This window comes from Arvicola amphibius, chromosome 4 (assembly GCF_903992535.2).
Source record: "Arvicola amphibius chromosome 4, mArvAmp1.2, whole genome shotgun sequence".
NCBI lineage: Eukaryota > Metazoa > Chordata > Mammalia > Rodentia > Cricetidae > Arvicola > Arvicola amphibius.
The window spans coordinates 26,615,286-26,637,266 of record NC_052050.1 but is presented as its reverse complement, the minus strand read 5'-3'; the positions used below and the strand labels follow the sequence as shown (position 1 = coordinate 26,637,266).

At 54.2% G+C, this 21,981-nt stretch overlaps 1 protein-coding gene across 1 annotated transcript; it reads left to right on the top strand.

Moving 5' to 3' along the window:
* The first annotated feature begins 4,671 nt into the window (after positions 1-4,671).
* Positions 4,672-21,688, top strand: Ppp1r9b (protein phosphatase 1 regulatory subunit 9B). The gene is made up of 10 exons (XM_038328229.2): positions 4,672-6,574; positions 10,152-10,284; positions 11,580-11,700; positions 15,077-15,181; positions 16,088-16,223; positions 16,708-16,860; positions 16,942-16,995; positions 19,364-19,593; positions 19,857-19,953; positions 20,127-21,688. The coding sequence occupies exons 1-10, from the start codon at positions 5,207-5,209 to the stop codon at positions 20,178-20,180; spliced, it is 2,451 nt and encodes an 816-aa protein (XP_038184157.1). The 5' UTR covers positions 4,672-5,206; the 3' UTR covers positions 20,181-21,688.
* Positions 21,689-21,981: the final 293 nt, after the last annotated feature.

The window sequence follows — 21,981 nt, the reverse complement described above, 5'->3', positions numbered from 1 at the left end:
TGTGAGACTGATGGGAAGAAAGCCAGCAGCCAGAATTTAAAAAAAACAGGCAGTAGCAATTTCCCAGCTGTGGGAAGAAGGACCCCAGAGCTCCTCTCCCTACAGGTGCAACAAGAGACTTGAGGCACACCGAGAGGCACCTTGAGAAGTTTAGAAGGGAGGTCACCTTTAAAAAATGATCTCAGGGCAGGGGATGTAGCTAAGCGATGGAACACTTACCAGTCCTGAGTGAGGCCCTGGGTTCATTCTCCACCATAAAAAGAAGAAACGATTCAGAAAGACTTGGAGAAGTCATGGGCAGAAATGCTTACATGCCAGAATTTCACCTAAAGGACCTTGAGAAGAAAGCAGAGGCCCATGTCTCAGGAAAACAGACTTGAGCTGCAGGCGCCGGTGCTCATTCTCAGCCACACACCTGCCCACACTCTTGCATGTGCACCCCCATACATGCTCCAATACACGTGCAGTCGGGGACAACCCACACTCTGAGCGCCTCTGTGCTCTCTGCATTCGGGATCTATTTAGTGCCCTCAGCGGCTCCCTGAGGTTGGTGTATTGTCTCCGGCCTACAGATGGAGAAATCTGGCCAAGTCCTTGGGCTTGGAAGTGGCAGCTTGGGGGTTCTAACAAAAATGGCCCGACTTCAAAGCCCTGTTTTATTCTGTACTCCACAGGAAGTGGGAGACACCCAGGGTCATCCACGGTCTGAAGATTTCAGACCGTTCAAGTTGAGGGTGTTAGCAACTGAGGAATCCAAAATGACTAGCCCAAGGCCATCTAGAAAATGGGAGGAGCCAGGAATCAATTCAGACCTGCAGAACCCTAGCTGGGTCTCTAGAACTATGGTCCACTGCACACTCATTCTTGTCCCCTGTGACTAGGCTATTCAAGGGGACTCTAACCCTCTCAGGCAATGCCAAGCTAGGGCTGAGCTCTCCTATTTGGAAGAACACAGCATATCCTCCTTGGATACCAGAACTAGCTCAAGGCCCTGGCCAACAACACAGAGGAATTGGGGTGAGTGCTATGAACTTACCATAGCCCAGGCAAAGGGGCAGCTTCTTCTCTGATGTCAGTAGCGGGGAGGTGGGGGTTGGGGACGACGGGACAACCTACTTTCAGAAGTTGTCTCCAAGGCCCAGGGCTGGGAAGAGCAGCCAACCTTGGCACCCGGCCCAGGCCTGAACCCAGGGTGCTGAAGGCTGGGAACTTATCGTACATCGGGTTCTCCCCACCCGTCTTCATCATCATCTTTGCTGTGACACCTGGCATTTAAAGCCAGCAGGCCTCCAGGCATGATCCTCCAAGAGCACCTTCCCAGAGGGCCCTCATCAGATGGGGTGTAAGAAAACAAGAAGGGCTTGGCCAGGAGAGAGGGAGGATTACCGCTGCCTGCTGCAGTTCCCATGTTTAGCCACTGCTGGGAAGGCTTCTCTTCCCCTGCCCCTGGTCATAGGCATCCCAGGCCTCAGTTTTACCCTCTAGGAGCACAAAAGAGATAGAGAGTCACATAGACCTAAGTGATACAGTCAAGATCTGAATCCTGGCTCCACTTGGGGAACCACTCCACCTCCACCCCCACACAGAGCCAAGGAATGGAAGGAATTTCCATCCCAAGACCACCAGGTACGGTGGCCATGACAATCAAAGTTTCCTCCACATGGGCCCTGGGGAGACCCAACGTTTTAAATTATCCTGGGATGCTAAACAGGTGGGAATGGGTGAACATGATGCCTGGGACAGGATGAAGGTGACACCGGCGACACGGATGCCCTACCCTTGTCATGGGCAGATTGTTTGGTGCCTGACTCCAAGGAAAGAAAGAGTGGCTGCCGAGTGGTGGCACAGGCCTTTAATCCCAGCACTCAGGAGACAGAGGCAGGCGGATCTCCATGAGTTCAAGGCCAGCTCTGGTCTACAGAGCTAGTTCCAGGACAGGCTCCAAAGCTACAGAGAAATCCAGTCTAGAAAATCCAAAAAGAAATGGAAAAATAAAAAAGAAAGAGTGGCTCCCCTTAAGACTTCTTCTGAAATCCCAGCTTGGATGTTGCATCTAGGAACCCTGGAAATAATCATCTCTATTTATTAGCCTCTGTCACCCAAGCTCCGTGCTCACTCTGCTTTCTCACATCCCTTAAAGGGGTCTCACTCTGAGAAATCTCCGGACAAGGGAGACCTGAAGGTACCTATTTTAAATCCAGTTTGCCTTCAGTCTCTCTGCTGCCAAGAATGTTGGGGGGAGGGGCCAACAGCTGGTTCTCAACCCGTCCTTCCACCTGGCCCTCCTGAGTGTGGGCACAGACCCCTTGGGCTGGAACCAGCTAAGATGACTCACCACAAAGGGTGTGGGAGATTCTGGTCAGAACACTCAGGGGCCTGCGCCCTCCTCCAATCCACACAGGAGCTGTAAAGACACTCTGCTCAGATTCCCAGCTAGCAATGGGGTGAGTAGCAGGGCTCACCCAACTACCACAGTGGGAGCTGGAGACATAGCTCAGTTGCTAGAATGCTTGCCTAGCATGCAGGAAGCCCTGGGTTAGATAATCAGATACTCAGGGAAGTAATCGTTCAAGCCTGTAATTCCAGCACCTGGGAGGTGGAGGTGGTTAGATCAGAAGTTCAAGGTCATTCCTGGCTACAAAGGCTAAGCCAGTGTGGGATACTCCAGACTCTTTCTCAAACACACACACACAACCATTAACCAACTGCCATAGTTGGGGGAAGGTGGAGAGTTCAAATCCCAGACTTGAACTTGGGAGCAAGTCCTAAAGCTTGTTCAGGAAAGAGGGCTTCTAAGAAGGGTCAGAAGGTGAGGAGGGCCCTGGATGGTTTCTTTACCCTGCACAAAAGCCCCAAGTGCAGAACTGGGGAGCGGTAAGTCTCCTGCGTGCTGTGCAAAAATATAGGGGGCATCTGAAAGCCTGAGGTCCGGCTCCAGATGAGAGCCAAAATCTTCCCTCTCCTGGCACACTACTCTAGGGAGCCAGTCCAGTGGTTTTTGGCTCCTCCCCATCCCAATCTTCAGGGTTCCCAGGCGGTTTCCCCACGTCCCATCCCCCCACGCACTGAGCTCTTTTGCACGTGCTATGGGTTAGTGTCCCACAAAACCCACACACCGAGAATGGAAGGGTAGGAGAGCTCTCTCCACCAGCTCGGCCAGACCCACCGGAGAGAGTGGGAAAACGGGAAGAGGAGGAAGAGGATGGAGGGGAAGAGGGGCGGGGGAGGAGGCCGAGGCCGCAGGAAGGCCTGAGTTGCAGGAAGCAGCTGGGGGGGGGGGGGGGGAGGCTTTGTGCCTGAGTTGTTCTCTGGGTCCTAGTGTCCACTCTGTTCCATAGTTCCTGGGATCTACAGATTGGAACAACATAATTATTGGATGGATCCTCACTACCAGGTTCCAGGCAACTGGGGAGGGCTAAAGGGCAACACCAGGCCCATGTTGTATATGTGAGGAATGAAGGAACTCTAAAGCTGTGTTTTCAAGAAGGGATTTATAGGATGTGCACACACTCTTTTTTTGTTTTTTGCTGTTTTCGAGACAGGGTTTTGCTGTATAACAGTTCTGACTATCCTGGAACTCGCTCTGTAGACCAGGCTGGCCTCGAACTCACAGAGTCCCCCTGCCTCGGCCTCCAGAGCGCTGGAATTAATGCCCCACCACTGCCTGGCTCATGTGTGCTCTTGCTCTCTCTCTCAAACACACACACACACACTTGCACACAGTGACAGGAATCCTTTAAATCCGAGACCCCAAACTTAGAACTCTCAATAGGGAAACTCTGGCCCTAGGTCTCTCATTTCTTCCAACTTCCCCCAACACCCTCCCAACCCTTCCTGTTTTGAGATATAGGAGGTCTCTGGCAGGTTATGAAGGCCAGGATTGGACACCCCTCCTGAAGCCTGGAAAAAGAGTGGGCAGACGAAGAACATCCAAAGGCAAAGACTTCCAAAGGCAAAAGGCAGCTTTGGTATTCTGCCATCTGAGTGATGTGCCCCGCCCCCCATATCCTTTTCTTCATTTCTCCTCAGCACCGCAAGTATTGCGGGGCCAGTTTTACATCCTGGAAGGCTTAAAAAAAAAAAAATCCCTATGGGGAGTAGTTAAAATGTCGACTGCCAGGTCCTGCCACTGAGATTCCCTGCACCAAGTTTGGAAGGAGCTAGAAATATATGCTTTGACCTAGCACCCAACAGTTTTGATGCTGATAGCCCTGAACACTCTAAGGACCGTTAAGGGAATGATTCAGGGCCCCTCTTCACAGAACCCCTTCACATTGTGGGGAGGATCAAGCCAGCTGGGAGACTGTTTGGATGGTTCCCCGCCCCCAGGGTTAAATGAGGGTACGCCTATGTGGGTTGTGAAAAGCCGCCGAGTTTGAGATGGGAGGGTTGAAGACGAATAGCCAAGGTCCGAGGAGAGGCGGAAGACTGTCCGCCAACTATGAGTAGGAGAGAAGAGGCGACAGGGTGGAAGGGAAGGGGAGGGCTCACAGGCTCCGGCCCCGGAAATCCGATCCCTCTAGGACCCAGTGGTGCCAGTCCCCCAGCGGCGGCGGCGAGAAGGGCAGCCGCTCCGTCTTCGGCAGCCGCGGTTCAGGCTGAGCTAGAGAAAGACCGAGGCTCGGGGCGCGGGGGGGAGGGAGGGAGGGAGGGAGGTGCGGTGGAGCGACCCGGGTCAGCGGAGCAGCCACGGGCGCGGGGATGCCGGGCACCCCGAGAGCCAAGGCCCCCGGCCGGAGTAGGGGGCGCCCGCGCAGCCAGCCCCACTGACACCGCCTCGGAGGATGTGAGCCGGCGCCGCGGCCGCTGCTTCGCGGGCTGGGCGCACGGTCCCAGCGGCTCCAGCCAGCCTCCGCTTCGCCAATTTGGGTGGGGGCGACCGCACCAGGCCGCTCGAGCTTTCGAAGGGGGCTGGCTGTCTTTGGCAGCTTGGTTGGGGGAGGCGACCCACACTGGGCGCTCGGAGATTTTTTTTTCTTTTCTTTTCATTTTTTTCTTTTTCTTTTTCTTTTTTTTTTTCTTTCTTTTTTTTTTTTTTTAGAGCAGGGTTAACTGTTTTTTGGCAGCTTGGTTTCTGGGGGACTCTATAGAAGGCCTTTCGGGATTTCTTTCTTTGGGGGGAGGGGGCGGTGGTCCCGACTTGGCCAGCCGCCTGCTGGAGGGGGGCAGCGGGGAGCGGGGGGATGCGAACCCGGCTCCCCCCACCATGATGAAGACGGAGCCTCGGGGGCCCGGGGGTCCCCTCCGGAGCGCCTCCCCGCACCGCAGCGCCTACGAAGCGGGCATCCAGGCACTGAAGCCTCCCGATGCGCCCGGGCCCGACGAGGCACCCAAGGCGGCCCACCATAAGAAATATGGCTCCAACGTCCACCGCATCAAAAGTATGTTCCTGCAGATGGGCACCACCGCGGGGCCGCCGGGTGAGGCGGGAGGCGGCACGGGCATGGCCGAGGCCCCGCGGGCGTCCGATCGCGGCGTGCGCCTGTCGCTGCCGCGGGCCAGCAGCCTGAACGAGAACGTGGACCACAGCGCCCTGCTCAAACTGGGCACCAGCGTGTCTGAGCGCGTGAGCCGCTTCGACTCCAAGCCCGCGCCCTCGGCGCAGCCGGCTCCGCCGCCGCACCCGCCGTCCCGGCTGCAGGAGACGCGGAAGCTGTTCGAACGGAGTGTCCCCGCGGCCTCGGGTGGCGACAAGGAGGCCGCGGCGCGGCGGCTGCTGAGGCAGGAGCGCGCCGGCCTGCAGGACCGGAAGCTGGACGTCGTGGTGCGCTTCAACGGCAGCACCGAGGCGCTGGACAAGCTGGATGCTGACGCCGTGTCGCCGACGGTCAGCCAGCTCAGTGCGGTCTTCGAGAAAGCCGACTCGAGGACCGGCCTCCACCGTGCGCCCGGCCCCCCCCGGGCGGCCGGGGCGCCCCAGGTCAACTCGAAGCTGGTTAGTAAGCGGTCCCGGGTGTTCCAACCACCGCCTCCGCCTCCTGCCCCGTCGGGGGATGCCGCGACCGAGAAGGAGCGTGGCTCTGGAGGGCAGCAGCCCCCACAGCATCGAGTGGCCCCTGCCCGACCGCCGCCTAAGCCACGGGAGGTGCGCAAGATCAAGCCGGTGGAGGTTGAGGAAAGTGGGGAGTCTGAGGCCGAGTCGGCTCCCGGGGAAGTGATCCAGGCCGAGGTGACCGTCCATGCAGCCTTGGAGAATGGCAGCACCTCGGCCACCACAGCCAGCCCAGCACCCGAGGAGCCCAAGGCCGAAGCGGTCCCCGAGGAGGAGGCAGCGTCGGTGGCGACGCCAGAGAGGGGGTTGGACAATGGCCGGACCCCGGACGTGGCACCTGAGGAGGTGGATGAGTCCAAGAAGGAGGACTTCTCGGAAGCAGACTTGGTGGACGTGAGCGCCTACAGTGGACTCGGGGAGGACTCTGGGGGCAGTGCCCTAGAGGAGGACGATGAGGAAGATGAGGAGGACGGGGAGCCCCCCTATGAGCCGGAGTCAGGGTGTGTGGAGATTCCTGGTCTCTCAGAGGAAGAAGACCCGGCCCCGAGCAGGAAGATCCATTTCAGCACCGCACCGATCCAAGTGAGTGATCCCCCTGCCCCCCCTCCCCCGCTGCCCCTGCCACGTGCAAGTGGTCGCCCCCGCCCAGACATCCGTGTTTGGCAGGCTGAGTCAGCCCCTGCCATCCAGTCGGGTTCCCAGAAGTTCCCGCAATGAGGGGGGCGTGGGGAACTTCCAGCTGTTTGTCAGAGTGGGAAGGTTTTCAGGTCTGTGATTGTGAAGGTGGCCTGCTGCGACCTGCCCTCAGGTTCCTAGCTTGCTGCCCCGCCCAGCATCCCGCCCTGTCCCACGCCTACTCCGGGACACCTGCTCTCTCTTCCTCCCCCAGACATTCTTTCTTCCTGAGGCTGCCAGAGGCTGGAACTTGGCTGGCCTGAAGAGGTGTGGGACGTGTCCTCAGGATACGAATGGCCTACTGTCAGGAGAGAAATATGGGGAGCTTAGGGACACTTCCTGCTTCTGGATCTACAAGGCTGGTTCTGCCTGGGATGAGAGAGAGGGGAGCTAGGAACTTCCCAAAACAGAGATACGGGGGACTACGATCCTTCGCTGTCAGTGCCCCCACCCCAGCTTGGAGAAGTGAAAAAAGGAAGCTGTGAGGGTGAGCTGGGCCCTGGCCTTGTGACTGGGGCTGGGAAAAGCAGGCTGAGGGTGAGCTGGGCCGCGGCCTTGTGACTGGGGCTGGGGAAGACCCCACACCTCAGGGTCTCAGCTAGGCCACCTTCCCATGTCTGGGTTGGTTGCACCTGAAGGGGGCGTCTTATGTGGCCCTTGAAGGAGCAGGCCTTCTCCAGGTGCCACAGGAAGAGGGTGGTGGTTCTGGGAGTTCCCCTAAGGGCCAGGCAGACTTACGTTGCCTTATAAACCTTATAAATCCTTCCCCTTTCCGTGTTCTCTGGGTACTTTAAAAGAGGATGGGGGCTTGCTTGGAAGGGGGGTTCAGCCCCCTTGTCTCTAACGCTACTGGTGATGATTGGTTTGTGAGCTCTGCCAGTCAGTTCTTTGAGATCTTCTGAGTAGTGGTGGCTGAGAAAAGATGTTCCCTGGGGAGAATTTAGAATAGAACAGGAGACCACTCCCATTTCCCACTGCCCTGTGAGCTCAGCTGGCACATGGGTGATCTTCCCTCCCCACCCTGTGCTCCACTGTGCCTAGCACCTGGCTGGCCCCGATGGGTGGCTGTATACAGCACCAGGGACTTTCCTTGGTTGGCCTGGACCCTGCCCCTCCTCACCCTCCCCAGTCAAACCCCTTGTGTTTGCTTGCAGTTTCCATAGCTACTCGTAGACACCAAAGCTGCCCAGGTTTCTCTCACCCTCTGCCTACTGGTTCCAGGCCAGCAGAGGTCTAAAAGGTTAAGGGTGGCCAGCCCTCTCTTCTCCCTGGCCTGTTCCCTCTGAAAGCAGGGGGATCCAGGAAGGAGCAGAGGCCACGGTGTTCTTGGGAGCCTTTCAGAGGCCATTGCCCCATCCCGATAGGTTCTTTGAGCAGCCCTCACAGAGAGGGAGTGTGGCCTGGGCCTCTATCTATAGCTGACGCCTTACCCTGATTTTTTGGTAAAAAAATAGCACATGATTTGGAGCATTGCTCCGGACTCCCTGGTGACTCTGAAGCAAGCTGGCCACTAGCGTGAGAGCCAAGGCGGTGCAGAGGCTGAGTGTCTGACTTTTGGCCTTTCTGGGGCGTTCCGCCTCCTCCCCACCCTGGCCTGGGGCCCCAGGCTTTTCTCCACTGCCACTGCTACACTGATTCTGAAGCCAGGGTTCTCTGCCCCTCCCTGACCCAATTGTCACCATTATGGAGGTGGGGGTATCTACTCAGGGCAGGGAATACAGTTCTGAGCTGTCAGCTGAGGATAGACCAGAGCCTAGGGTGTTCTGAGAGCAGGAGTGACCTGTGGTCTGAGGCCCCTTCAAGGGTCAGGCTGCAAAAGGTGAACAGGTTGACAGAAGATGAGGCCCAGGTCCGTGTTTTAGAAGTCAAAGTGGAGGGGGTGATGGGAAGTGGGAAGGGGTTGGTCATCTTGGAGAGGGCTAGGGGATGCTGTCTTCTGGGTGTAAAGGCCAGAGGCCTCGGATGAAAAAGTGGGCCAAGGCAAATTTGCTGTTCCAGGCTTATGCCATTCTGTGTCCTAAAACTTGGAATAGCTTTGCAATGGGGACAAAGTCACTAGTGACCCACCTATTACAGCCCACCTTGAATTTGGTGCCACCCTGCCCTGCTACTGGCTAACCAACCCCTTGTGACCTTGGGTAATAGAATAGGGAACCTGTTGATCCAAGGGCCTGGGACTGCTGGCCAGGTGGCCAGATATTGGAGCACAGTCCATTGGCCACTGCACAGTATCTGGATGATCATGAAGGGCCTGATCCTGAATGTCTGATACTGTATGGTTAAGGGCATTGAGCTAGGTGAACATGCAAGCCCAGCTATGCTCTGGCCAGTCCTATAAGCATCCTCTACCTCCCCCACTCCCATGGCTGTGCACTTCTGTGGTGGGGCTGGAGGTTTGAGATGACATTTAGCAAGCCCCAACAAAAACGAACACAGGAGTAACCCTGCCAACCAGGGTGCCCATGGGCATGCTCCTGAAGCAGAGGAGGCCCTGGCATGGGTCTTACTGGAGACAGTATCTTTCCCTAGTTCCTTCTAGCCCATCTGGCTGATAGAGCTGCCTCTACCCCTCCTGCCCCCACTTGATATCAAGTGATGCCAACCTATCATGTCTAGCAGTAAAGCCAAACAAGCCATGGTCCTCGAAAGGATGCTCATTAAATGCCCAGCATCAGGTACCCACAAAGTCCTGCCTCCTCTTCACTGGACCTGTGAAGAGGTCTAAGTTAGACCCCCTAGAAAGAGAGAGACAGCAGAGGGGCACAGGGGATAGGGTGCAGAGACTGCCACTGCCCCATGATCCTTGGTCCCTTTGGGCACCAGTCTTGGAACCTTTGCCTGGTTCTTTGGTGCCTGTGGACAGTGGCATCGTTCTTCAGGGACATAGTTCTGGCATGTGAGAGGCCATAGGGGCTCAACTTTCTCCCCCACTCCTACTACCTGAGGCCCATTTGAGAGTCAATGGCATTCCTTTCTCCAAGGGGGTAGAGGGGACCCTCTTTGCTTCCTCTCCACCCACCCCCCCAAGGCCATCCACTTCAGCAGCTGGGCAGGGAAGGGTCCTGCCGCCTCTGCCTCTTCCCCCTCCCCCTCCCCTCCCCCTCCCCATCTGGCATCCTCCAGTGTCTTCTCCATCTTTCCTCCCCTCCTCCTCTTCCTGTCTTCTGCTCGGCCTGTTCCTCTATGTACGGCTGTGCCTTTGTGTCCACCCTCAGCTGTCTGGCTCTTAGGTCTTGCCTTTTCTTCTCTCTACCTTGGTATCAGAGATTTCCAGACTTTGCAGTCTCCCCAGGAGGGTCCCGTCTAGCACTACGCAGACTGTGGAATGGATCTTTTGCTCTCTTGCCCCTGGGCTCTAGAACTGGATTCCTTGTAAGATTGGTATAAAGAAAGGGCCTCAGGCAACTGGGCAGGCCCAAGGGCTCTTGCTGCCAGCCATGCGCTTGTCCTCCCAGGCACCTCTCTGAGAACTGCTTCTCCCCAGGTCTTCAGTACCTACTCCAATGAGGACTATGACCGACGCAATGAAGATGTGGATCCCATGGCAGCCTCTGCGGAGTATGAGCTAGAGAAGCGTGTGGAGAGGTTGGAGTTGTTTCCCGTGGAGCTGGAGAAGGGTGAGAGGCCAGGCCACTCTAAGGAGCACACTAGGGACTTCTGTGGTGCCTCCCTGTTGGTGCCCATGTACTGCCCTTCTGACTCCAGCACCTACTGGAGTTCTCGGCATCCATGGCCACTGGTGTCCCCAGTGTATGGCCAAGGAGTGATACTTGGTGAACATATCTCCTATGTACCATGTATGTGGTTCTGGACTCTGTTGAAGGCCCGGGGACGGGTAAAAGCAGGCTCCAAGGCGGGCAGTGGTAGCACATGCCTTTAATCCCAGCACTCAGGAGGCAGAGGCAGGTGGATCTCTGTGAGTTCGAAGCCAGCCTGCTCTACAAAGTGGGTTCCAGGTCAGGCTCCAAAGCTACACAGGGCAACCCTGTCTTGAAAAACAAAAACAAAACAAAACAAGAGGCAGACTCCCAGGGAAATGGCATCTCTAACTTCAGCCTTATGTGCCGTCATATGTACTGGGAAGAACGAAAGGCCACTGTTAGGGCGTTTGACAGAGCCTCACCATGCTAACAGATTCTCTGGTCAGGGATGCCTGAGCTGAGCTCTAAAGAGAAACCATTTGGAAAGTGTGTGGTAGAACAGAGAGGTACCTCTAGCACAGGATGAATGCACCACTAGCATAGGGTGGCATGGACCATGGCAAGAGCATGGTCTTTTCTGAGAGGGACTGGGTGCTGTTGTCAGGATTGGGAAAGCTATTCTAGAAAGATCCCAGTGACCTGGGTACAGGGAGGGGTCATAACGGATGATGAACCCGGTAGTGGGGTCAGCAGTAGCATAGTGAAATAACGGAGCCCAGAACTGGGAGAGAAGAATCCAGATGTTTCCCAGGCCTGGAATCTAGTGGATAGTGGTGCCATTCAGACCTCAGGGAGTGTTGATGGGAAAGGTCATAGGTTTGGGTGCTAGAGATCCATGGGACAGACAGGGCAGGTGTAACTAAGCAATGGGTCTCCATGTTTGGTCACTGAAGCTCTGAGCATAGAAGAGACTAATTGAAGAGAGACCAAAGGCTTAGAGCTCAACCCCCATCCCAGCCACATACCCTTATCTGTACACACAACAGTCTCCCACTCCCCAGCCACCCTCATACACCTTGTGCCTATCACTGGATAGGGCCAAGGGCAGGCAGTAGTCCCACTGGCAAAAAGGGGGTGGGTAGAACCATGGGTCTTTCCCTATCACGGGACAACTCTTAAGTTTGGGGACTTCTGAAAGGAAGCTGTACCTTGGAGTGGGTATAGGATAGAGGATCCCTGCCAGCCATGGCTTCTCCCCTTCTGCCTCACAGACTCTGAGGGCCTGGGCATCAGCATCATTGGCATGGGGGCCGGAGCCGACATGGGCCTGGAGAAGCTGGGCATCTTCGTCAAGACCGTGACCGAGGGTGGTGCAGCCCATCGGGATGGCAGGTACCACCCTTGTCCCACTCCCTTCCTCAAGTCCCTATTAGTGGTCACCCCTGGGGGGCAGCCTCTGGGAGGTCTGCGTGTGTTAGATATGTCTTTGGATGTTCAAGGAGCACCGCTGTGCAGGTGCTGTGCCAGGCTCTGGGGTGACAGCCACGAACAGATGGAAGCCCATCCCAGGGCCTGCACATTCTGTGGGGGAGGGGTGTGAAGCTAGGCTGTACCTAGTACGGTGTGTACTGGTTTAGGGTGTGTGTTGGCTCTCGTAAGAACACGGGCTGTGGGTCTGGAATAAGGCTTCACATTTCTTTCCCTTAACAAATACTAAGGGCATGACTCTCGCTGGGTTGGTGCCAGGCCCTGGCAATCAGTGTAGAGGGCCTTGCCCTCAGAAAACAAGTAGTGTAATAAGTAGACAGACGCTAGACAGGACAGACAGACTGGCTGAATGGAGAATATGAAGGCACAAAGTAGGAGGGCTGCCATTGACGGGGCCGGCTTCTTAGAGGAAGTGATATTGAAAATGAGAGCCAGAGGCCAAGCAGGAACTAGCAAGGCAAGTAGAGTGGCGCACGCCTTTAATCCCAGCACTTGGGAGGCAGAGGCAGGTGGATGGATCTCTGTGAGTTCAAGGCCAGCCTGCTCTACTAATGAGTTCTAAAGACAGCCAAGGTCATACATAGTGAGAGCCTGTCTTGAAAAAACCAAAAACAAATATAAAAGGTTCCTTGTGAACCCAGGGCCTCATGCATGCAAGACCAGCTCTGCCAACTGAGCCTGAGTAAAATGGGTTCTAAGTCTGGGAACCAATGGCAGGAATGGACGTAGCCAGGGATCCCGATGTGGATAGGATTAGGCTTGTTCTAGCGGTGTTCTGGAGCTGAAGTTGCTCATTGTCTGTGCATAGGTGTGTGTGCCTGAGTGGGACATCTATGGTCAGAGGACTGGGGTTCTGTGACTCAGAAGGATCGTGAAGGGCACAAGAGTGCTGGCATCTGTGCCCCTCTTTACCAGACTCTGTTGTATGTCACAGCGGGGAGGAAGTGGGAAGTGCTACAAGGCTTTCCCTCAGGAAGGCAGTGAAGGGTTGACAACCAAGCCCTCTCCCTGTGATAGAGATGAGGGCTGAGGGCTGGCTGACTGTAGGGTTATGTTGTTAGAGGCACGGGTGCCCAATTCAAAGGGTTTTTGCCTGCAGTGGCCTAGGTGGCACGGGGGCAACAGGAACAGAAAGGATGGCATCCTTCCTGGCATTTACTTCTTCCTCCCTTTGCAGAGCTTGGCTATAGTCACCTGTTTGTTAGTAAAGCAGAAGTGTGAGCTCATAGGCTAGTGCCCACGTAAGAATGTGGGCTATAAGGGAGAACGCTGGTTATAATCCGCCACTCTCAAGACCTCCCAGGAGGTGGAAGCAGAGGAAAGAGGTGCCCAAGTCTTCCCCTGTCTTCAGTATCCCCCCTCCCAGGCAAGGCTACTACCCCGCCTTCCTCTTCCATGTGGGGAGCCAGGACACCCCCACATCTGAATTGTGTTGGAAGTGTGCAACTTTGTGGATGTGGATCGGTATGTGAGCACAAGGGGGGCATGCTTGGATCTCACGCATTTGGGAGGACACTGGGGTGACGGCATACGTGCTTGTGTAGAAATGAGGTCTGAGCATGTCACATCACCCTGTTGAGTGTGACTGAAGAGACAAGAGTGTGTTGTTACAGGAAGTGTGCCTGCCACCTTTCCTGGTCCGGGATAGCTGCATCCGTGTTACCTGACCTGCTGCTGTGAGGACTGGCCTTCAGCAGCTCAGAAATTGAGGCGAGCCATGGAGCTGGTGGACGAAATTTAATTCTCTGGGGCTGGTGAAAGGGAACACACCCCCCCACACCCCCCCCTACACACACACCCACACACACCCACACACACCGTTAGGGACTATCATCTCTCTCTCATTTCTTTGTTTCCTTTTTTTTTAACCTCTATCCAGATGTATTCTTTTTGTCTCTCTTGATGTCTTCCTTTTAACTAACTGTATTTTTCCCTTATAGTTTATATACCCCATCAGAATCTTTCAAATATAAATATTATAGTGTGGTTACATTCTATTTTTTAAGTGAATGATTAATAAATACAAGTAAATGCTGTGGGATAATCCTCCTTAAAGCCATGAGCCACGTGGCAAATGAAGATTCATAGAAATGGGTTAAATTAAGTTGTAAGAGCTAGTTAAGAATAAGCCTGAGCTATTGGCCAAGCATTTATAAATAATCTAAGCTTCAGTGTGGTAATTTGGAAGCAGCTGCTGGGATAGGAAAACTCTGTCTACAAGTAAACACCAACATGTTTCCCATTTCCCTTACATGATTAAACATTTTATGTATTACAGTTGAGAAACAAATTATTTTCAATAATCCATACATTCATGTCCAAGTAACTTGATATAATTAACAGGGTGTAAGCAAGCAAGGTATTTTCTCAGCCAGTTCTTTTACTGGCAGGCTGCATTTTGAAGTTACAAGGAAAGGATCAATCACTTTATTATTTATTTATCTTAAAAGGTAATCTTATAAAAAAAATCTTTTAAAAAAATCACAAATCTAAACTTTTATATATGAAAACAGTCAGCTGTACTTTCAATCCTCAGGGTGCATACCCATTTATCAACAGCTTTTTATATCAGGAAGTTAAGGGCAGAAATGGGTAGAAGAAATTAATCATCACCTTTGATCACCAACCTATCCTAGCAAGAAAGGCACATCAGCTAATAATAACTAGACCATTTTTGTTGTTTCTTGACCTCAATGAGTCCCTCAATCAAATAAGTGTGTTTTAAACTTTAAATTGTTCCCCAAGACTTTCTATCTCAAAGCCATTAACAAAAACACCTTACCTAACCTTACTAACAATTCTACATGTCTAAATTCTTTTCAAGAGTGGTGATTGAATCATTAATCTGCTCCAGCAGCAATGCTTGGAAAAAGTCAATCACTATTATTGTACGTACCAGTACCACTGACCAGTGAGGGGCTAGACACCCCTGAGCCTTTTTACATAGCTCATAAATAATGAGGAATGTGGTGACCATGAAGGCAACCATCAGAGCTATGCTCGATAACATCATGAGGTCCTCAGGACACATATACCTTGGGGCTTTGCCTCTCCAGGGCTCCACTCAGGAGTGGCCTTGCCAAACGCAAGGCCGTGTTCCATGCGTTCCAGTGCTGCCTGTTGGTCCCTTGCATGGCCCCGGACATGGCTGTCTCTGTTCTCACATATTTTATGCTGGAACCTTGTGGTGACTAAACCTTGAGTTCCTGGTGCGAAGAGTCCAACCTTGCCCCACCTCCTGTTCCTCTCAGGACACCCTTACAAATGTCACTTCCTCTAGGATCCAAGTCAACGATCTACTGGTGGAGGTGGATGGAACAAGCCTGGTGGGAGTGACCCAGAGCTTCGCAGCCTCTGTCCTCAGGAACACCAAGGGCCGAGTGCGGTGAGAGCCCAGAAGGGACCAGGCAGGAAGCTGGCCCCTAGGGGCACCAGTTTCTTACCAGAGGGACTTGGACTTGCAGTCCCTGCCCCAGCCCTGCCTCCCCAGCCCTGAATCCCTAGCTACTGCTCACCACTGCAACTCAGGCTTCCAGGCTCTCCTCTTGGCTTATTCTCCTTCCCTGCTGCTGTCTCCGGCTCACCTATTAAAAAGCCAAGATAAGCAGAATGCTGCCAACCGAACTAGGCTTTCCTATCTAGAAATCCATCTTCCCTCCCGGTCCACCCCATGTCCTGTTAGGAAGGCTGCTCCATTGCGTTGAGTAGAAGTTTGTGTGCGCCTTTGGCAGGATACCTGGGGATCACTCCTTGCCCCCCTTCTAGAGGGTGCTGGAGAGTAACAGGATGTGGGTGACTGGGGGAGGAGGAGTTGGTGCCTGGAAGTCCCACTGTTTCCTCTCCACGCTAATCTGTAGTTGCCATCATCCTGCCCCTTCCTGAACAGGGGCTTGGAACATACCCAAGACACACCTCTAGGGTTTATTCCCTATCCCCTAGGATGGATCATTTTGGCCACTCCCCTGCTTTGTTTTGCTTTGTTTTCTCTTCGGTGGGAAAAGCTCCTATGCTGAGAGCTGAGCTCATGTAGCCCAGCCCAAAGTTCGGCTGACATCCCCTTCCCAAAGCAGGCTGGGAAGGCTAGCAGGTCTTCCTGCCTCTCCTGGGAGGCAGTCCTGTGAGTGCCCCAGCTCCCCCATTCATTATTAATCCCACAGCTTCTGGACTCAGGCTCTCCCTTCCCCTCCCCTGGGAGGGCCTCGGTTTGGAGGGAGGACACACCACAAGGAGGGCAGTGGCATTCCCAGCTGTAGGCAGGCTGGGATGATAGATGACTCTGGTGCCCCTGCAGGTTCATGATTGGCCGAGAGCGGCCTGGAGAACAGAGTGAAGTGGCCCAGCTAATTCAGCAGACTTTGGAGCAAGAGAGATGGCAGCGGGAGATGATGGAGCAGAGATACGCCCAGTATGGAGAGGATGATGAGGAGGTAGGGGCTCTGCATGATTGCCCTCTGGTGGCTAGATGAAGCGGTGCAGTCATTTGCCTCTACTTTTTTCAGGCTCGTTAAAGAAACTCAAACCCCAGGGGAGCTTACTGAGAGAGGAAGACCGTCCCCTCAGAGGACCCCTGGTCAAACGGAGGAGTCCCAGTCTCTGTCTTCAGAGGGTCTCCCTGTAACTAGAAAGAAAGCATAGTCCCCTGTGAGTCCTTATTCTGAGAGCAGGGTAGAGCCCTTAATCAAGGGAACCTGATCTCGAGGTGAGGGATGGGTCTTCAAGGAAGCTGTGTTCAGGAAGTTTCTCCAGAATCTTGCAGTTTGCCTGTCCTAGCCATGGAGACTCTCCTGGATGCGCCCCTCCCTCCTTCCCCCCCCCCTTACACGAGCATGCTGCTGCTGGTCTCAGGCCTGGCAGCAGGGTTGCTGAGGGAGGTGGAGTTAGTGGGTCCACGTTGTCTTCATCCCTCCACAGACAGGAGAGTATGCCACCGATGAGGATGAAGAGCTGAGCCCCACGTTCCCAGGGGGCGAGATGGCCATCGAGGTGTTCGAACTAGCAGAGAACGAGGATGCACTGTCCCCTGTGGAGATGGAGCCCGAAAAGCTGGTGCACAAGTTCAAGGAGGTTGGAGGAGAGGCTCTGGGCGGTGGGTGAAGGCAGGTGGGTAGCTGGCCCTAGGCGCTGAGTGCCACCCTCTGTCTGCAGCTCCAGATCAAGCACGCCGTCACTGAAGCGGAAATCCAACAGCTGAAGCGGAAGGTGAGGGTATGCGCGCACATGAGCACGTGGATGCATGTTGAAAAGCTGGGCTGAGGGCTGGAGGAAGGAACCCAGCCTTCACATGGGCATGGCCCCCCACCTCCAACAGACAGCATTCCACCATGGGCTCCTGCGAGGCCAGGGATAGCGGGATTAAGACCCTAAGCTCTGGCCCATCTGTTTCACTCATTGGGTCTCCATCCCCTCATATATAAGGGGAGGAATAAAAGCACTGCCAACATCATAGAGCTACGTAGGTGAGAAACCAATGAGCTGCTACCTGGACATCTGCAGCAAATGCAGGAAGTCTACAGCCTGGTACAGAATCAGCACTTGGTCAGAAGTTAGAGTGTCAACGATGCCATAGAGATAAACTAGCTCCCACTCTTGGTGTCTGTGGTTACTGCTCAACGCACATCCACTCTGCACAGGCCTAGGGATAAAAGAGGTTCTTTGACTACGTAAGGTACAGAGGTGCACATAGTGACACATTGCAGCCTAAATCTATGGACCCATTCACCCAGACGTCTACACACTCCTGTCTGCACAAACATTATTTTCTGTGATTGATTCTGCCAGGGGCATTGGCCTGAATAGGTAGATCCACTCTGCCTTTGAGGTCACAGAAGCACATGAACATGACCACCCTTCAGGGTACCTGACCTAGGAAGAATGTTCGAATTGTCACCTGGGCCAGCAGCACACATGCTGGTGCTAACAGCACCAGCTGGTGACACACATGGCTACTGCACATGCATACCAGATGCTTATAAGCACATTGGGTACCCACACACTCCCAGGCGTTGTAGACACCAGACTCTATATTGAAGGAGTCCCAACTCCCACAGGGTTTCCAGGGTAGTGGAAGAAACCCATCCCAGGGGCCATGAAGATGCAGCGTAAGAGGGATGTGTGTGTTCTCTCCCACATGGATGGAGGAGAGCAGGGAATGGCAGGGAATGGGTGTCTGGAACAGAACAAGGGTGTCTATAGAGGAGGGAGAGTCCAGCTGACTTTGGGAGGAGGCCTCTAGGGGATGGTAGCTATTCCTGTGGGGAGATGTAAGAGGCAGCTGGGTGGGGGAAAAGCTAGAAATGGCACTGTACAGACCTCACTCCTCCAAGAACTATAGCCTTGGTTCTACAGGTGTGGAGCTGTGGCCCCTAGAGGTGTTTTGTTTTGGAAGTTCACCAGCTAGGAAATGGGGGTGGGTCAGAGCTCAGGAGTGAGAAGGACTTGGATATGATTAGAGGCCTAGGCAGGGCCTAGGGTGAGTCAGAGTACAGGTCAAGCGTGGGAAGGAAATGCAAGTGAGACTAGATTTTTGAGGGTGTTTTCAAAGCATGAAGCTGAGGGTGGGTCCCAGGTGAGGTTTCAGGTTCAGAAAGCAAAGATGCATTCAATTGAAAGACATCTAGGCTAACTTCTAGACAACCAATGCCACTTCAGATCTTGTCCTTGTGTCTTAGAGTGTGTACACCATTGACTTGTTACTCCCTGAGAAGCTCTGTAAGAGAAGGGTTACTGAGGCCCTAAACCAGGAAGAACCCCATCCAGTTGTGTGTGGGGAGTGCTGCCCTACTGAAGTCACAGCAGGCTTTTCTGGGGAAATGATGCACAGCAGGAGGATGAGGAAGGGTAGATGAGGCATTCCTAGCAGAAGGAACAGTACCCGCAAAGGCCCTGTGGCAAGTCTGCGGCTCCGCAGGAAGGCTTGTATTATCTAAGCTTAGAAAACATGAGGGTTTGTAATAGGCAAGGCAGAAGGACAACCAGGAACTGGAAACTGAGTACTGGGTCTGCTGTGAGGCAGTGGAATCTTCTCCCAGGCAAGCAACCCAGGAAAGCTGGCTTCGTATGGGGGAGGGTCCCATTTGGGGCATGGTACCTGTGAAAAGCTGGGAGGTGGACTGGAAGTTAGGTGCAAGATCTGGCAGGACCTAAGGGTTTGGGGCTCTGCATAACAGTGGTGTGGGAGGTGGGGCCTTGTCTTGAGGAATGGTAGGGAGAGAAGAATGCAGACTGAGCTGTTGGGAATGCAGGTCACCTAAGAGCTGGAGAGGGCCTGGATTGTTGAAGAATCTCCAGGGTAGGCGCTGGTTAGCACACCAGGGCTGCAGAGGGTGAGAGCTGGTGGTGACGGTTTCATATCTACCATCTCACGAGCCCTGAGGCATGTCACTCCCATCTTCTGGCTAAGGCAGAAGTTGCTGATCAGTGACTCATGGGTGCCTGCTACCCCCAGGTCAGCCTCAGAGAGTTAGTAGTTGGGGTCCAGTAGCCTCCACAGGTGCAGGAATTCCTAAAGATTGCTGACTCCCTGGCTCACTCTGGTCCCCTCTAACCCAGGGCTGCTCTTTCTTCATAGCTGCAGAGTCTGGAGCAGGAGAAAGGGCGCTGGCGAGTAGAGAAGGCCCAGCTGGAGCAGAGTGTGGAGGAGAATAAGGAACGAATGGAGAAGCTGGAGGGCTACTGGGGTGAGGCCCAGAGCCTGTGTCAGGCTGTGGATGAGCACCTGCGGGAGACTCAGGCCCAGTATCAGGCCCTGGAGCGCAAGTACAGCAAGGCCAAACGTCTCATCAAGGACTACCAGCAAAAGTATGTGTGAGGAGCTTTACATCTGGGTTCAAGCAGGACGGAGAGGCCTTCAGTGGTAGTCCCCACCCCAGCCTTTCTCCAGCTGAATAGGGAGACAGACACAGAGTACAGAAGTTAAAGGGCACCGTGGTGGGGCACCTGACCTGCAGTGACTGAATACCAGACCCAGGCCCTAGAGGCCCTGGGAAAACCTGCTTCTCTCTGAACTGAAGCCACAGCACAAACCCTAACTCATTATCTCTTCCCTCCCTGCCTGTCTCCAGGGAGATCGAATTCCTGAAAAAAGAGACTGCCCAGCGTCGGGTACTGGAAGAGTCGGAGCTAGCTAGGAAGGAGGAAATGGACAAGCTTCTAGACAAGGTAGAGCCTGGGTGCCCTGGGCAGCCTCCAGAGGGAGCAGCATAGACGCCAGAACCAAAGGAGACCCCTCTGTTGATGCTTGGGAAGGATTGTGTTGCTGGGGTCAGAGCTAGGGGCTAGAGGCAGGACGCATGCTCAGTGGCCAAGCCTAATATCCCCTCTCTGTTTTTTAGATCTCAGAACTGGAAGGAAACCTGCAAACCCTGAGGAATTCTAATTCTACTTAACAGGAGTCACTCCTTGACTGGACAATAATAATCCACTCCCATTATCCACACCCCCTGTCCTCAATCCCCACCCCGCCCCTACCAGCCTGGGGACAGGTGCCCCGACTTCCCCCACTCCTCCACCCCACCTCCCCCAGCTTCAGGGACCAGAGGGCCCATATCACAGGCCCCTTTAGGGTGGCTCGGGCAGACAATGGTGGCTGGAAGAGTGGCCTTGTTCTATGGGGCTGAGGTACAGAGGCCGAAAGAAGCTGAGAGCTGACCTGGGTGGTGGATGGACACAAGGACCTGCAGACCAAACTGCCAGACTTTACAACCTCCAGCCTGTGTCTCTGGACCGGAGTGGAGCTGGGGCTCTCCCAGCATCTCACCACTTGGAGGCTGTTCCCTGCCCACAGGGTCCATGTGGCCCCTGGGCCTCTTGACTTGAGATTCGACTTTCTTGGCCCTTTCCTCTTCCCTATTATTGTGCTGTCTGTTGCATTCTGGCCTCAACATCTCCCACCCCTGCTCCCCATCCCAGGAGGGATAGAACCCACCCTTGAGCCAGAGGCTGGGCCTGGTCCTGCACTGATTTCTCGTATCCTTGGGAGGGGAGAGCTGGAGTAGTGTAAAGGATGAATCCAAAATCCAGTCCCTTTCCTAGGAAGGGCAACAGCCCTCAACTTCTCCTGTGCCTCCCCTTTCCCAGGTGCCAAATAGCCATAGCTTCCTCCTGGAACTGTCTTGAGGCCACTCTGGGGTTCAGGTTTCCTTGGTCTAGCCTAGGAATGCCAGGAGGGAGGGAGGTCAGCTTAGGTGGTGTAACTGCAGAGCTCTCGCTCCGGAGCTAGGCCCTGCCCAGGGCCACACCTGGAAGCCTTGTATTACCTACCATCAAAGAGACTCAGCCTCCCCTCCTCCCCTTCCCCACCATTTTCCAATGTTATCACTGGAGGGTAAAATTTTACTAATCTTTTTGGAGACCAGGGCTGCTTGCTGTCAGCCTGCTTTCTAAGTGAAATTGACTCAGTTTCCCCACTTTAACCCCAAATTGGGGCTTGGACCAAGGGAGGTGAGACCCCCTCAGGTACCCTCCCCTTTCAAAATCCATCTCATTTTCCAACTTCCACAACCCCCGCCCCAAGCCTAGGTTTCTGTTCGTTGTTTTTGTTTTTTTAAACAAACCGGTTCTAACCTTTTTGGCTTCTTCTAGACCCCTGTAAATAGACCATACCATCAATCAGTATTTCTTGCCTCTCTTCCGCCCCCAGACGTTCCCCGACTCCCCAGAAAGAGCTGGCTGTCACAGTGCCCGGGCCCCTGCACTTCACCCAGGCAGATGGAGGGGGCGGAGCCGGGTGGGCGAGTTCTCGATGTACTTCCGGTTTTGACTGGCCGCGCTCTTGCCCCGCCCTTGGAGGACCCCGTCTCTGTATATAATATATATATATGTATGTATGTATTGTTCCTGGTTTTGTACGGACCATGCCCTCTGTCAGGTCGTCCCCATAAAAGCAGCCCCCAGAGCCTTGCTGCCTGGTTTTTTGATGCGCTGGAGGGGGAAAGGGGAGGGATATCAGAAGGTTCCCTCCCTTTTCTAGTTTTGCCCAGGACCTAGAGAGGATCTCAATGCCAGTTCAGATCTCCAACCCCAGTCTTAGCAAATTCACTTGCCACCATTGCCCAGGTTTCGTGGAGTCTCTAGACAGGTTTTTCAGGTCTTCCTTTCACAAGGTCTTTAGAGCAAGCCAGAGGATAGACTGAAAAGGAACTCCCTACTGAGAACTAAGCAGTCTGAAAGACCCCAGAGGTCTCCTAT

Bases quoted from the DNA above. Each gene is read 5' to 3' on its own strand.
- Ppp1r9b (XM_038328229.2), top strand. From the start codon at position 5,207: ATGATGAAGACGGAGCCTCGGGGGCCCGGGGGTCCCCTCCGGAGCGCC. The intron at 10,285-11,579 runs GTGAGAGGCCAG...TCTGCCTCACAG, and splicing joins TCCCGTGGAGCTGGAGAAGG to ACTCTGAGGGCCTGGGCATC. The intron at 16,861-16,941 runs GTTGGAGGAGAG...CTCTGTCTGCAG, and splicing joins TGGTGCACAAGTTCAAGGAG to CTCCAGATCAAGCACGCCGT.